The sequence below is a fragment of the Mercenaria mercenaria genome, chromosome 1, assembly GCF_021730395.1.
Source record: "Mercenaria mercenaria strain notata chromosome 1, MADL_Memer_1, whole genome shotgun sequence".
Classification (NCBI taxonomy): Eukaryota; Metazoa; Mollusca; class Bivalvia; order Venerida; family Veneridae; genus Mercenaria; species Mercenaria mercenaria.
In genome coordinates, this window is record NC_069361.1 from 82044684 (window position 1) to 82062332 (window position 17649).

Genomic DNA, 17649 nt, shown 5'->3' on the forward strand with positions numbered 1-17649 from the left:
CACATAAATTAATATCTGATGAAATAGATATTGATATGTGTATAAATAGCTTTTCTGATAATGTATATGATATTTCTTTTAAAATGCACGGCAGAACTTGTTACACGAGGAATAAGAAACGAATTATAAAAAGAGCGCCATGGTTTGATGAAAATTGAAAACAGGCAAAAGCATTGTTTTTAACAAATAAAAGAATTTTTCATAGTAATCCTTCTGAAGAGAATAGAACGAACTTTCTGGACAGCAGAAGCAATTTTTGCTCAGTAAAAAGGAGACCAAAGTGTAGCTTTAATTACAGTGAAAAAGAAAAGCTATCAGCTATGAGCAAAAATAACCCGAGAAAATTTTGGAAATACATTAATAAATCAAGGAATACTGGTACGGGAAATATATCTGATGTCAATATGGCTGATTTGGTAGATCACTTTAAAAATATTTCGAATAGTCGGCAGAGTAATTTTTTTGAGGAAGTAGAACCCAATATACAATCTGAACCACTTTTAACTGAGACATTAGACTGCGCATTTACAGCTGAGGACATTTCTAAAACTATACGGTCAAGGCAGAGACATAAAAGTGCTGATTACAGTAGAATAGTAGCTGATTTTTTCATTGATTCGAATGCATTTATTTCAACATATCTTGTAACACTTTTTAACAAATTTTTTGATTCGGGAATCTACCCGATAGTGTTGTTATATTTTCTGGTCCTTCGGGATCATTAATTTCAACTCATTTAGATTTGAAGATTGAATACTGCTTAAGCCGGTGCTAGGGGGCGTGGGCAGTGTTGCTTTTTCCATTACTGCCCATGAACAGACTCAATCAAACCGAGTCTGCAATTTTCACTATTTGCCTTGTTCTCGGTGCTTCCGAGGGATTTACTTTCCAGATTTTAATTATTGTACCGATACATAAAAATGGGGATACGTCAAATCCAGCCAATTACCGGGCGATCATCCTTGTCAGTATACTTGCTAAAATATTTTCACTAGCTCTTAGAAATAGGTTAAATAGATGGTGTGAAGAACAGAATATTTTAAACGAATCACAATTTGGTTTTAGAGATAATAGATCCACAACTGATTGTGTATTTTTACTCCACTCAATCATTCAAAATGTTCTTAATTGTAAATCTAAATTATACTGTGCCTTTATTGATTATGAAAAAGCGTTTGATACTATTCTTCATCAATGCCTTTATCTGATTTTTTCGATGTAACCCTCGGCTTAAAACAAGGGGAACCACTTTCGCCGATTTAATTTATCCTTTTCGTTAATGATATATGTGACACCATCAACTTCAATGCTTTAACAGAGTATGATCTCACCCAGTTATCTATGTATATGTTACTTTTTGCAGATGATAAAGCGTTATTCACAACTGATCCACGTACTTTACAAGTCCAGCTAGATTCAGTGTATAGTTATTCTTTGAAGTGGGGATTGAATATTAATGTTAATAAAACCAAAATATGTATATTTGAGAAACGTAAACAGAGACACGACCTTCAGTGGTTCGTAAACGGCGAACCAATTGAAGTGGTGGATCACTTTTGTTATCTAGGTGTTAACTTCACTTATAATGGAAGTATGAAAAATGCAGTTAAGTCATTGTCCGATCAAGCCTTGAAAGCATATAATTGTTTGCAAGGATTATTTAGTAGGGTACATTTAGATATAAGAACTAAATTATCACTTTTTGACTCTATGATGTTACCAATTTTGTTGAACAACGCTGAGGTATGGGGCATTAATGATTATAAAGAAATTGATAAAATCCATGCAAAGTTTTGTAAAAAATATTCTTAGTGTACGCCAACAAACATCTAATGTAGCTGTTTTTGGAGAGTTAGGTAGATTTCCCCTTTCTGTTATTTGTAAAGAGAGGGTTTTGAAATACTAGTTGAAAGTAATGAAAAACCAGGATACACCCATGTATAAAATGTTTGTAGATCAATGCAGTAGTAATATGCATGTTAATTGGGCAAAAAATATAAAACGTGTACTAGATAGTTTAGTTTTAGTGATGCGTGGTTAAGCTTTCATACGAATGTTAACTATTTGCCTTTGTTTAAGCAGCGTCTACGAGATCAATATAATTATTCAAAACTGGAATACTTGTATCAGAATATGCCCAAGCTTGATTATTTCAGAACATTCAAAACACAGTTCTGTTATGAAAAATATTTAGATGTTGTATCCAAAAGCTTATTGAGGAAAGAACTCACATGTTTAAGATTAGGTTCTCATAACTTAGAAATAGAATCTAGCAGATTTTTAAATATGGAACGAAATGATCGCAAATGCCAATTATGTACATGTAACGCTGTTGAATCAGAATATCATTATCTTCTCTGTTGTCCAAAATATGTAGATATAAGAAATAAGTATTTAGGATATAACCCATGGCCTACTTTGCAAAAGTTTGCAAATATATTGTCAATAAGTAACAAAAAACTTATGCTTAAGAGTGCTCACTATGTTAAGGAGGCTTTTAAAATAAGGCGACAGTCTCTTGACCATGTAACTGCTTCTTGAATTGATTTTTCTTCATTTTAGTTGTGATATTATCCTTAAGAATTGAATTTATATGTATTGTAACTTATGTTGTATTCACGTTTTTGTTAATTGTTTTGGCCATATTTGTCAAATAATTTTGTAAATGGCCAAAGGTAATGTATTTTACCGATTTGCCAATAAAATGAATGAATGAATGTTATTAAACAACGATAATACTTTTTCAACGTCAGAATTTGATAAGGTTAATACGCTTAATGACTTCTTTATTGCTGTTTCTAATATCGATGACTCTAATACAGATCTTCCAGATTTCAGTTTAAAAACTGACTCTACACTAGATAATTTTGTTATTACAGAAGAAGATGTGATAGATGTACTATCAAACTTATTGATTAATAAAGCAAGTGGCCCGGATCAAATAAGCCATCGCATGTTAAAAGGAACGCCGTCAGCTATTTGCAAACCTCTTTGTATTATTTTTAATAGATCAGTTAGAGAACACTCATATCCAACCTCTTGGAAAAAAGCCCATGTTATGCCTCTGTTTAAGAAAGGTTCAAAGGATATGGCGTCCAATTATAGACCTATCTCATTAATAAGTTGCGTAGAAAAGGTTATGGAACGCATCGTGTTTAAATATTTATATAATTACCTTAATTGTGAAAACAAGTTCATATACAAAAACCAGTCAGGATTTTTACCAGGACATTCGACAATATACCAACTTATTGGTATATATAACCAAATATGTAAATCTTTTGACGATAAACAATCTATGTGTATAGTTTTCTGTGACATTGCGAAAGCTTTCGATAGAGTTTAGCACAAAGTTCTTTTATTTAAACCTCGCCAATGCGGTACTTGTGGAAATATTATTTAATGGATCTCAAGCTATCTTAGTAACCGCACTCAAAAAGTATTTGTCGGCTCTGCTTTTTCTGATGAAAAGTTTTTAAAATCAGGCGGACCACAGGGATCGGTGCTCGGACCTTTACTTTTTCTCATTTAAGTCAATGATATTGCTGAGTCCCTTATTAGTGTTACACGCCTTTTCGCAGACGACAGTTCCCTCGCGGTTTCATCTTCGAATTCCCAATACATGGAATCAATTTGAATGCAGACCTGGAAATAATTACTAAATGGTCCAAACAATGGTTAGTTAACTTCAATCCTTCGAAAACGGAAGTCTTATTTTTCTCCCATTCAGATATGGATAGAACTAAATTAATTTTCCAAAACTCACAGTTAAACTTTGTTGAAAATCATAAACACTTAGGTCTAACTTTTAGCCAGGACGGCTCTTGGCATACCCATATTTCTAACATTGTAGCATCAGCCTCTAAAGTACTTGGATCTATGAGAATGCTTAAATTCAAAGTAAAACGAAAATCACTTAATCAGATTTATATTACATACTAAAGACCGTATTTGGAATATGCGTCTATCGTTTGGGATAATTGTACTTCTTACGCAAAGACTATTATTGAAAAATTACAATATGAGGCAGCGAGAATAGTAGGTCAGTCTCAATAGAAAATCTCTTACGCGAAATAGGCTGGGTATCACTTGCAGACAGAAGAAAAATTCAAAAATTGATTCTAGTTCATAAATATAAATATGGTCAACTTCCCGATTACTTAAATATACTATTTCCGCCAACTGTTTTAGACCCTAACTCGTACTTCTTAAGAAATAACTCGGACTTTGTAATGCTACCCAGACGCCTAGAAATATACTCAAAATCTGTAATAGCATCAGCGATAAAACTGTGGGACGAACAAGATCAAAATATCCGCGAAATAGATACACTCATAGAATTAAAACAAAAATTAAAAGAAATATACAAAGCCTATTTTTTTCTCAGTTTTTCTAACTTTTTCGATCATAAATTAATACGTTTTAAAAGCATATCCATGTTTTTTCATTCATAGTCCATAGTTAAAAAGTTATCATAGACATATAAGCTATCATTTTGTTTACAGAGCTGTTAATTTGATTTCATGTGGAACGGGCCGTTTGCTGATGTTAATATAACTCGTGACCCAATTCATTTGTATATGTTACTTTTGTGTTCATATTATTGTATATATGCCTAATAATAAATACAATAAAATATTATAAAACTAAACTCACACACACGCACACGCATATGATCACGCACACACGCACGCACCTTAAATATCAACAATACCTAAGTGTCTCATTATGAATCTGTAATACATATCCGACTGTCATACCTCTTGTCTTTCAGTTATATACCCTCATTTGTCTGAAACTTTTTAAAAGTATGTGTTATATAAGAAAGAGGCAAAGCAGCAATATAATCACGCACAATTAAAAAAGTGCATATTTGTATCGGTAACATTTAAAGGTTTCGCATATACCAGTCAAATACTTTTGAGTTTATTTCTTCTTTTATGGGGTTGGGGGTGGGGCACAGATATGTTTTCATGGTAAATCATTGCCATTTGTTATCGCGTAAACTTCTTGCGGAAGTAAAACATCGTTCTTTCATTTTTTTATGGCAACGACTGTACCTTCAAATCGAAAAGTAAAATGAAAGACATAATTACAAACAAATGAAAAGTACATCTTGTAGCCAATATTTTCCTATCAGGAGTTCTTTTATAATAAGATAAATGAATATTTTAAACGAATCATAACAATATCTGAATTAAACTGGCGCCAAAAAGACGATTTTGCAGAAAGGTGGGCTAAAATATACTATATTTGATTCTTACACACCAATAACTTGTTTAGCTCCAGACAGCTGATCTGATGATTTGCAGGCACGACACAAATGGTCATATAAATTGTGTTTCTGTTGTAGCAAATACAATTACCACGTTGTTAATAGATTGTAAATTCAGATATGTACAGAACTGAACTCCATTTTCAAGAATATGAAGAGTTGTGCTAATAATATTTGACATTGAACATTTTAAGAATTTCATCTTGCAGTTCTAACTGCATTTACTGAAAGAAATTGACATTTGTTTTCTTAATGTTACATAGCTGTTATTTCATCAAATTATAGAATTTATTCAATGATTACTCCTCTCTGGTTTGTATCACCAACAGCAATCTTTACATTAGCTTCAAACGACGGAAACCGTCTCTGTCAAAATCTATGGAAATGTTTTAAAATTTGATTAACTTTTTGAAGAGAATTAAAAAATAATTGACATAAAACATTTTGATTTTAACAATGATATTTACCATAATTGACTAATTCAAATTTTTAATTTCAGTGTCATAATAAAGGATGTTGGTGTCCTGTATTTGGAAATAACCTTTTATTCACAAAAACAAATTGCGGTTGGGTAATAATAGACAATGCACTTAAGAACAGAAAAAGAAAAAAAAATACACAATACCTTTACAGCAGTTCGCGCTATCTTAGCGATACAATAAACAAGGATAATCCATATTTTTCTGCTATTTTGTTTTAGCTCACTTGAGCCAAAGGCTCAAGGTGAGCTTTTGTGACCGCTCACTTTCCGTCGTGCGTCGTCCGTCGTGCGTCTTGTGTCAACAATTTCTAAAAACAATTTCTTTTTCAAAACAACTGGGCAGATTTACACCAAACTTCACAGAAATTATCCTTGGGTGACCCCTTGCAAAACTGCCCATATAACTGAAATCCATGTAGAACTCTGGTTGCCATGGCAACTGAAAGGAAAAGCTTTCAAAATCTTCTTGTCCAAAACCACAGGTCCTAGGGCTTTTGTATTTGGTATGTAGCATCATCTGGTGGTCCTCTATCAAATTATCCCCCTGGGGTCAATTATAGCCCCGCTCTAGCAGCCTCATGATTTACATAGATTTATATAGGTAAAATATTCAAAATCTTCTTGTCCAAAACCACAGGACTTGAGGCTTTGATATTTGGTATGTAGCATCATCTAGTGGTCCTCTACCATGATAGTTTAAATTATCCCCACTAGGGTCAAATATGGTCCCGCCCTGGGAGTCAAATGATTTATATAGACTTAAACAGGGAAAAAATTCAAAATTAATTAATTATAATTACCTGATAACCCCAAGTGATAAGGGGTTACACTTCTGTGACCTTGACCTACTGACCTACTGTCTTGTTTTTTAAGATATAGCCTTGAAATCTGGATAACATATACAGTTTCGCACACCGATCTTAAAACTGGCTTTCAGTGACAATGAATGTGACCTACTAACCTACTTTCTTGTTTTTTAAAATACAGCCTTGAAATTTTGATGTCATGTACAGTTTTGCACACCGATCTTAAAACTGACTTTCAGTGACCGTGAATGTGACCTACTGACCCACTTTCTTGTTTTTTAAGATACAGCCTTGAAATTTGGATGACATGTACAGTTTAGCACACCGATCTTAAAACTGACTTTCAGTGACTATTAGCATGACCATCTTACCTACTTTCTTGTTTTTTAAGATACTGCCTTGAAATTTGGACGACATTTACAGTTTTGCACATCAATCTTAAAACTGATTTTCAGTAACCATGAATGTGACCTACTGACCTACTTTCTTAATATTTTAGTATCAGTTTGACATTTGAAACATGTAGCTCATATAACCCAGGTGAGCGATCCAAGGTCATCATGACCCTCTTGTTCTTTTTGTTACGTTAAACGTCGCGCCGACACGGTTATAGTTCATATAGCGACTTTCCAGCTTTGATGGTGAAGGAAGACCCAAGATGCCCCTCTTTGCATTAATTCATCACGGGCGAGAGCCTAGGTAGCACCATCGCCCTCCGGTAAGCCAGCTGGATGGCTTCCTCACATGAGGAATTCAACGCCCCGAGTGAGGCTCGAACCAACATCGGTGAGGGGCAAGTGATTCTAAGTTAGCGACCTTAACCACTCGGCCACGGAGGCCCTCTTTTTTTGCTATGGAAGCTAATATATCTTACAGAACTGCTATTAAATAAAGCTAACAACACGGGCACCTTCTATGCTTCCAAAGGATCTTTTTACAGATTTTATTAACTATCACAACAGCAATCTTTAAGTGACGTGTGGCGGCCGTAAAAAGTCTCCCCGTACTTGGATTCAGTGTTGTCATATTTTCTGGTTCTTTGAGATCATGGAGTCCACTCAATGTTCACGGGTAATAGAGTTCCGCTTAAGCCGATGCTAGGGGGCGTGAGTGGTGTTGCACTTTCCACTTCCTCTCATGAACAGACTCAATGAAACCGAGTCTCCTATTATTTTGCTTGGTTGAATTCTATGCTTCCAACGGATCTTTTTACAGATTTTATTTTGTATATCTCTTCGTTTATATAGTTCTTTACGTACAAAAATATATGAAAATAAAATAAAGGCAATATGATCTTGAAATTGTTATATTTTCGCAACTTAAAGCAGATGTACCCTGTGATGTATCTTTCGAAGTTTACATTTAACAGCATATAAGATTTGCAAGAGCTTATAGTAATACTGAATACTTAACCTTTGCAACATAAGTATTACTTAAAAGCGGTTAAACAGGGCTGCATTGCAAATCATGTAATACTGTCACTTGCTGTAATTTTGAATAAGTCGATTAATTTAAGGTAATCTAAACTACCACGAGATCGTTTATCACAACTTGATTTCTATGGAGATGTTTTCAATTCAGACATCTATTCAATACAATATATTTAGTGCTAGAGTTAAGTGCAACAAGTGGTCAGTTTCTCAGTCTAAATGATAGTTTTTTTTTCAAGAATTAGCGCGCTAACGGATTCTGTGTATCATGTTTTTAAATCAGGAACAAACTAGTTTTTCCTGCTCAAGAATTTTTGTGTCAGTCGTGGAGATAACTATAAAACCATTTTTACAATATGACACAAAATTTCAACAGATTTTAGAGTGTTGAAATAAAAATGTACAAGCAGAGACAAGCGGATGTATTATTATTTTTCTTTTTTATTATTATTATTATTATTATCGTTATCATTATTATCATTATTATTATTTTTATTATTATTATTATTGAAACGTAATATTTACACAAGTAAATAGCCAAAATTAAATATATTTAAGTGAAGAATTTACGCAAGGCGATATCCTCCCAACCACCCTACCCCTCAACTTGAAAAATGTAAATATTATTATTATTATTATTATTATTATTATTATTATTATCATTATTATTATTATTATTATACCAGATTTATATAGCGCCCTTTTCATGATAAACACGTTCAAAGGTGCTTTACATATAGCAGACGCAGCCACACAGGGGGCGAAATTCATTCTCTACTAGCACAGACACAGAGCGATCTGACCAGAGGGACAAAGTAAGATAAAGCCCCCAGAACAGACAGAGAGAACGTTTAAGATACAGACGTGTCCGGCTAACTTAGCCTAGCTCTTTGCGAATAGACAGTCTGATTCTTTAACGTGCCAGGTGTATAGCACCGATACACGCGAAGCCGTCTTTCCTGGGAAGAACCAGTACAGGCCACTAGTTAGGTGGGAGACACTCAAGAGCATCGCAGAAATTTCCAGTGCCTGGACCGGGATTCGAACCCCGGACCTCTGGATTGACAGTCATGACGTCCGGGGTTCGAATCCTGACAACATGTAAAACATGCTTTTATAAAATGATGATAAAATTGTTCACATTTTAAGGATTTCTTCTATGATAAACTGACCTTTAATTAAGGAAGTTATTCAGTATATTAAATAACATTAAAACATAATTCAATTAATTACAACAATTTTGTAAAAGGTACAGGTTATGAGGATACCGATGCTGTTGGCCGCACATCACACCACTTACTTGAACAAATGATCACATCATAACACAAGAAATGATTCATGGTACAAACAATGGCCGATCTAGTACGTATGTGGCAGAGGGACTGTTTCAAGATTTTACAATGGCTAGTTTTGAAGTTATAGCTTCAGACTACATATTTTTGAACGACCCTCGTACATGTAAGTTACAATTGTTCTGGGCTACCATCCAAAAAAAAAAATTGTTCCATAATAATTGTTTTGATAAGCATAATATCTGATCGCAATGTAACAAGTTGTGAAATAATTGTACGGTAAAGCATGATATAGTACAAAATCGATCGCAGTCCTAAGTTTTGGACGAACTGAAACATATCTAATTTAAAAATTCGTATTACTTTTGTCAGCTTCACTTTCGAATTCCATTAACACAGATGTGAACATTTGCATCAGTAGTGCTTCTATTTATTGTCCATTGGTATATGTAATGACTAAATGGCAAAGGAACTCTATAGAGCAAAGCTTTGTCCGGATTCTGAAATTATGCTGATATTATAGATTTTACAATCAAATGTGGATGATATAAAATGTGGTTAGTGGTAGTTTTTAGATGCCATCGTTGTACCATGTTATTTTACAATTAAATCTAAAGGTTAGGCTTTAGGATTCTACCGTTGAGGTCATCCGTGTTTCGATGATCATATATGTATTAAAGACCCATCAGGACCTAGTGATCTACAATTTCCTCCCACATGAGCTTCGTGAAATTCATGAATTAGACATTCTGATGTAATACACGAGTGGTGGACAATTTAGGCCCTCCTTGAATTAATGTGTTTTCACAACTTCATCTGTAAACTCTCTTTTTCAGTATAGTTTAAAATGAATAATTATCTTATCCTGTTGAAACAAAGTGTGGTCTAAACTCAACTTAATACATCAAACACTGTGCATACTGCTATATTCATCCAATAAAATGTTTAGACATTAAACACATGGTCTTGGTCTAAAATATTATTATGTCATTGTCAATTTGTAACTGCACACTTGTATTTCTCCATTTTTGCATGCAAATCATACATAATTACATTTTGTACCATCATAGAAATACAAAAAAATACAGTTTTTATGTTGTGCGTCTTTAAAGAACACTAGATGTTCTTATTGTTACAGTTACTGTCCCATTGATACTTAGTTTTACCTTACACCTATTATGCTGATGCACAGTTTCTTCCTTAACTTTAATTTTCACTTTACTCTGATATACAAAAGAGGTGAAATTCTTTTGACATTTATATTTAGTGAGGATAGTAGTGTGTGTCAGGAGGAGGATGCAGAACATATCATTTCAGATTTTAAAACAGAATGTTTTTGAATTTAATTTTTAATTTTTGTACCCATGCATGGAAAACATTTTTAAAGGGCGTTGAGGTCTGAGCTTGATAAGGCTGTATTGAGAATTGTTAAAGTGTGTGTGATGTAAAAACCAAACAAAACACCGTTATATTAGGAGGCAAACGTTTGATCAAGGTAATCATACAAGACATACATACTGGCTGATACACTGCACCATGTGTAATCATGTGAAAGAAGCTGCTTCATTTATTCTCTTCTCATCAGAGAAACAATCCTCTTTATTTTGTCACATTTATCTCCAACTTGTACGCAAGAGGTCAAATTAGGTTCTCATTTAGCATACTATTGTCACTTTAAAACAGTAATACAAGATTGATAACATTACGTTATCACTTTGAATCACAGGAAATTGGAATGCGACATTGAAGTCCGTATTAAGCAAATTTAGAGACAAACAATTGAAAGAATAAATTAATTAATGACTGAACTTAATAGAAATATAAAGCTTCAACTTGATATAATAGCGAAACAGATCCTTAGTTTACAGCCAGTTACGTACCTTATAATAGTTATATCTTCCCGACAACTTGGAGCAAGTAACTATTTACGACAACTTGGAGCAAGTAACTATTTACCACTAAGAGTATACAGAATAAAACTTTCTTCAACTTTCAAACATTTCATAATTTCACGGTAAAACAGCTTAATATCTAAAATGATCTGAATAGTCGTTTAAACTGTATCATTGTTTGAAATTACTAAAAGCGTTTAAGAAAACAAACTTGTTAGCACTATCAGAAACACCGTGTATCTTCTGTTTCTAACAGAGAAACAGGTCGCCGTAAGAACATCTCGGTGTGATGTTTGGTTTTTCTTTAAATGTAATAGTTATGCAATCTGAAGAATAATCAGATGTTGCAATGTTTTGGAATGCTACCGAAACGAAGATTATTCGATCAATGACTCCTGCTAATATACGTTAAAATTGAGATATAGCACTTCTGGTTTGAACATTGTACCTCTGTTTATAAATCATTTCCGTTTTTCCATTTTGCTACATGTACTTCTAACTAAAGCGTTAACATATATCATATATAGTGTCGATCATTCTTCTGCCCAAAATATCAAAGCCCTAAACTAAAAAGATAAAGTTTAGCAGTGTCCTTTAGAAAATAAATATAACAACTCTGTTCAATGAAATTTTTTACTATGTTTAGAAAATATGAAAGGTTCACGACAGTTCTTGATTAAACAATACAAATCGGAATTAACTTTTATTCTTTGATAATAAAGAACTTGTTTGTATAATCAGGTTACTCTAATTGGGGGTTAATGTCCATTATCACCTTTTTTTTTCTTTGATATTTGTAAAAAAGAAAAATGCAAATGCATAAAACGGGAAGCCTAAAATTACATTCACAGATTCAGAGTTTGCCTTATAAAGATTTCTCTTAATATACATATTGTGATTATTATGTTATGATTACAACACGCATTTGAACCAATATTTTGTAAGAAATAGTATTCTTAGACTAGCAAAATAACATTTTACTCATTACACATTAATGATATGAACTATTACGGATTCTGAAGTTATTAAAGTGTCTCTTATTTTGTAAGGTTGACCATGACCGGCTGAAAGTTTATATGGCGTACTATTTGAAGCTGTCTGGTGCAAATAAGTTTTAAATCTTATTCAAAATAAGCGCTACATTAAATGCATTATTTTTTATTATTTATTCTAGACATGGGGATGGGAATTCTGTACAACAACCTGAAAAAAATTGTTGACCTGTGTCAGGCCAGATTTTTTTTTTATTTTCTGGTTTACGGGAGCGCCGTCCCTATTTTTGACAAAAAAATAAAAGTCATTTTCAGTACTATTTTTTTCATTTTACCCACTGACTGTCCATAATTGCTACTGCCAAAAATAATAGTTTAACTGTATGGTAGAGGGATTTTGATCAACATCAGCAGACGCATGAAAAATTGCGGCCTGCATGAATGTAAATTATATGTGAAATTAAATAGGAAAATATACAAGTTAACAGACAATAATCTTTAGAATAATTTGGCAGAGATAACAAGTGTTGTAAACAAATTGGATCTGTGTAGAAATTACAGCAGCTTAAGTTCAACATAAGGAATAACCACGTAAAACTACGAAAAATGACCTGCACTATCAACGCTGTCAAGATGTTGAAAAATCTGGCGTATCACATGTACGAGATTTGTTGTCTGTATATTATAATTGGACAACGATCAAATTCATGTGGGACTGTCAGAAAAATACCACAATTGATAAAATTCTCTCAGAAACTGTTGGTTGGACATCAGCCGACAAGGTTGTTATTTTATATACATTTTTCAGATTGTTTCGGCTTGTCGTACTTTTGTTACAATATAGGTGGCACTGACAGTCGGCAAAATATAAAACAATATTCAAGCAACTGAAACTTAACCAAAGCTACAACAATATTGATGTTGTTGTTTAAATTACTGCATATGACGAACCATATTCCAAAAGCCAGTGTGCCTAATATTTATCAATTCTTAATTTTTGCTTTCTAATATGACAATGCCTGTCTATTAAGACTTTGCATCTCCAGCCAATTGCATGTATGCAGGATGCAGACCTAAAGTAGTCATTGCAGTTTTATTCATGTTTATATAAATAACATTATGCAATGTTCTTAGGATATGTCAGCTGTGGTATCTGTATGAATAATGTTGCCACAAGTCTATTTTTACTACAAAATAGATAGATACAAAACACAAATAATACATATCCTTGGTGACTTTTTTCCGCATGATATATCAAGTTATGTTTCATGTAAGGCATTACGAGTAGCATATTCTGCTTTGAATATAAACATCCTGCCAATTTTGAGTTACTGACCGACGTGTATAACTGAACACTCTTGAACAGGAATGTTGGCTGCCAAATATACAAGTTATAAACTAAAAATGAATTCTTAAGTATGTATAAGTGTTTTGTTTCTAACCTCTCAGGGAATCCAGTAGAAAACACAAAATTAAAAGATTGTTATTATCATTTATTGTACACTCATCCTCAATCTAAGTACAAACTGAGAAGTGGGATACGTGATTGCCTATAGGTGTCTGACAATAATATGTTGGCTTTAAGATCCCCAGTGGCGTTTTTTGTCCCTCTGTGTTCCTTTATTTGTTTGTTTTGTCCTCTGTGTGTTTGCTTTGTGTGCGAGTATGTGTGTGTGTTAGAAGTGCGCACATTTGTGTGCTGTGGATTTCGTTTTAGGGAGGCTGCGTTTTTGGAACGCGGCATTCACTGTTTCATATTTATCCTTGTTTTACAATTATTTTCATGTCCGAAAAATAAAATCGAACAAAAAATAGTTTAGTCATACGAGATCGTTTTCTGAAAACATATCGCAGTTTCTGTTAATCTTACTTATTCATTAATACTGCTATTATTTCTTAAATAATAATTAATATTTAGTTTAACAGAATATATGTCATCTCAATTATGAAGATAACAAAATGCTTTTAACATTGATGTCCAACATGTACCATCTCATAGATCAAAACGAAGTACAAAATACTATCAGTTTAAAATAAGTATCTCCGTCAAGGAAATATTTCAATTATTTTCTAAATAATTCGTTTTTGCATAATTTAGATATACTGCAAAGCCAAAATGAACTAGACATCCACAAATATTGGTAAACAAATACACTACTTGATTGTCTGGAAAATCTGACAGGTTGTCACTAGCAATACAGGTCTAGAAAGAAAATTCATTGTGGTCGGTGATGTTCAATTGTAATAACAATGTCAGTCAATGGTCACTTATTTTAAGACAAAGGTCTTTGGAAATTTGACAAAATAACTTCAACAAAGATAATTGACAGGCACGAACAATAGCCAGTTATGAGTACTACACGGCTTACTAATATTTTTAATTGCTCTGATGACCAACATTGGAAAGGTAACAGATCAAAAGCTCTTGATTGTTAACAGATGAGACAAACTGACCCTTTAATAGTTCAAAAGTTTCCCTGTGATAGTATGATGTATTGCTTGAGCTACATACTTTTGAATACATTCTATATCTGTCTGAAACGTGTGGCTTTGTAATATAAAATATCATAAGAGTCAAATTACCAGTCTGAAAAGCTTTAAAACGTTCGATGCCGTTTGTATATGTTATATTTGGTAATTTTTCAAAAAAAACAATACAAGTGCGCCTTTAAATTTGTTTATCTTAAGAAACTGGGTATTTCTGTTAAACTGGTTTATTAAATTTAAATATGTAATATATACGATAAACAGGTCATTTAATCATAACCCTCAAGCATGTAATATACAGCTGAATTAAGTTTCTTTTTCATTGGTAAAAATTCAATGTTTCTTCATTTGTGCTAGCATTGGGAATAATCTAAAAACAGGAATCTTTAAAAACATTAATGTATGCACTAGATTGTACATTGATAGATAAGTTTCCGAAAGTGTATAAATTTGTAATGCTGTTGGTTGCCAGCATGAGCTAAGCCGATTTGATTCACGAATTATACCACAAATTATACCATTTTAGTGAATAGATACCAAAAAAAATGTCTGTGACTTGTCGCTTGTCGTAAAATTGAGACTTTATTAATACGAAAGGAATCTTACATGTAATTATACAGTTTTAGGAATATACAGCATTGATATATGGAATTTGTATTTAGTTTCTTCCTTTTAAATGTTTCACATGTTCTTGCAAGATTAAACGATTACTTTAGTTGGATCAAAATGCTAAACTTTGGATACATATTGATTTTGCAAGTACCCTATTTTAGACTTTTAACAAATCGTTCGCAAAGTTTAAATTATTACTCAAAAAATGTAGCCTTGAATGTTTTTTCTTCTGTAAAGACCAATTTCTAATAGAACAAGATACATGTTTTTCTTTTGTAAATCAAACACCACTGGTGTTTGCAGACAAATTGACTAACAAATTAAAACATGAACACAGTCTAGAGTTCCACTAATACTTTTGTTCTGCTACCAGACAGATGTAAGTTCTTTCACAGAATGGGAGATTTCGGCTGACCACAGACACACTTTATTCCCTGATGTTCCGTCATTGACATTTAGAATCCAGATTGTTAACATTTGTAAACGAAATATCATGTTATGACAAACCTTTTGCAAAGTTGTAATGTCACTTTTTATACATCTACGCATGTATGTGATTTCTCATCGAACGAACAAAAGTACATTATGTACGCTCAAGTACTCACCCCTATTGTCCTATAATTGCGTATTTTGTGAGTAGTAGACATACGATAAATCTAACTTTTCGGAAATATGTTCCATTGTTCTAAAAATATTTCCGAACTAAATATATTTTCTAATTTTTTTTGTAATTCATGTTTAGCGCGAAATCAGCGTTTTATGCTTGAACGCACAAATTTGGTACTATCACGAAAGTATTTAAACTTCATGAAGTTTGCAAACTATTCCTTTCCGTCTTACAAATATCCTCAAACCTGTCGTACTATAATGTAACTTCTTGTATGAACCGCGAAGATGGACTTTAAAAATACATCACTGTGTAACTCTTAGTTGGCAAGTAAATGTCCAAGAGCTAAAGTGATCGTACAACTATCCTGAAATATTGGAATATTCAGTTTTACATTTAATACCCAAAGGACATTAATGATAAAAATTCCATGTGATTGGATGTCGGCATGAAATTTAATCACCATAAATACTGACCTAATCTTTCAATGTTAATAAGGATTTAAGGAGATTTTGTCCTTGCCCAACGATATATTTTCATTGGGTTTGTTACCCTGCTACTTTTAATTAAAACTAAATAGCCCTTTAACCTAAAGTTTTAGGGAGCACTTTCGCGTTAATTTTAAGAAAACTTTAAAAAAAAATTAAGTTTTTGACATTAACATTGTTACCATCAAATTGAAAGATTATGGAATATGGAAGTGTTCCATTAAAAATTAATTGATTTTTCACCATGGTTTAACGACGGTTGTATGCATAGCGTATGTCTTTTTAGTTATCACATACTTCAACCAATTTCTCGACTTGTGAATACATAATTTTATATTTGTGATACATAGTCAAATCTAACTGTCTGATAAAGGAACATTTGACATAGGATATCACTGTGATATATATTTAAAATCACAAGATAAGCTATAAGTGACAAATCTCTTTTCTATAATGTACATGCTGATAATCTTATCATAAAAGGCTAGGTATTTCTTGCACATGCTTGTCAATAAATTTTAATTTGCTCCGGAAATAAAAGTCCTATAACATAATACTAACTCATAATAGGTGAAGAAATGTATCTTCACAGCAGGTATTGTCATTTTCAGTGATATTTGTACTTAGTTTTTCAAAGTATGAAAAACCTCTTTGAATGGTACGAGAAAATTTCTTACAATTTAATGCGGTAAATTTTAATTTAATGCATTTAAAGCATCACGTAAATGAACATCCTAGGTGATGATTCCTTAGTGCTAAGTTGAGCAAGTATTCACACTACAAAGGAATGTAAACAGCATAGGCATTTATTAGTGTTAAATGGTGATTGGATTATTTCTGAAAGATTTTGACACTTATTTTTTCTAGCAATTAAGCAATTTGAGACAACTCGCAAACTTATATATTTAGGTGAAAATCTCCTTCAAATACTACACAAGTTTGGACTAAATAAATTGCCGAAACGTCGAATGAATGGGTTGCCTTGTAATTCTCCGTTCTTACAAAACTAAATATGAGAAATCAAAAAAATAATTCGAGACTGTTAATGCGCGACTTGTATTTTTTTTTGTTACAAGAGAGATCTTTTTACATTGCATGAAACTTGATAGGATGAGCTGATAGATGAAATCCACTTTTTTTGTGAAAAATATAATTTCTTGAGTAAGACGTGAATCTCTATATTTGATTGGTTGTGTTACTGTTGTTTTTTCGAAGTTTGAACTAATAGCTTGAACAATTTATTTGATAATTCGTACTTTAAATCATTGCAGGGAAGAGTACTTACAA

The 17649-nt window shown here is 32.7% G+C and overlaps 1 protein-coding gene across 1 annotated transcript in view; it reads right to left on the reverse strand.

Moving 5' to 3' along the window:
• Positions 1-13285: 13285 nt before the first annotated feature.
• The window catches only part of LOC128547679 (protein SPT2 homolog), a 125147-nt gene continuing 120783 nt past the window's right edge, over positions 13286-17649 (reverse strand). The window contains exon 4 of the mRNA XM_053520772.1: positions 13286-13355. Coding sequence (XP_053376747.1) covers positions 13286-13355 — 70 coding nt within the window. The remainder of the gene's footprint in view (positions 13356-17649) is intronic.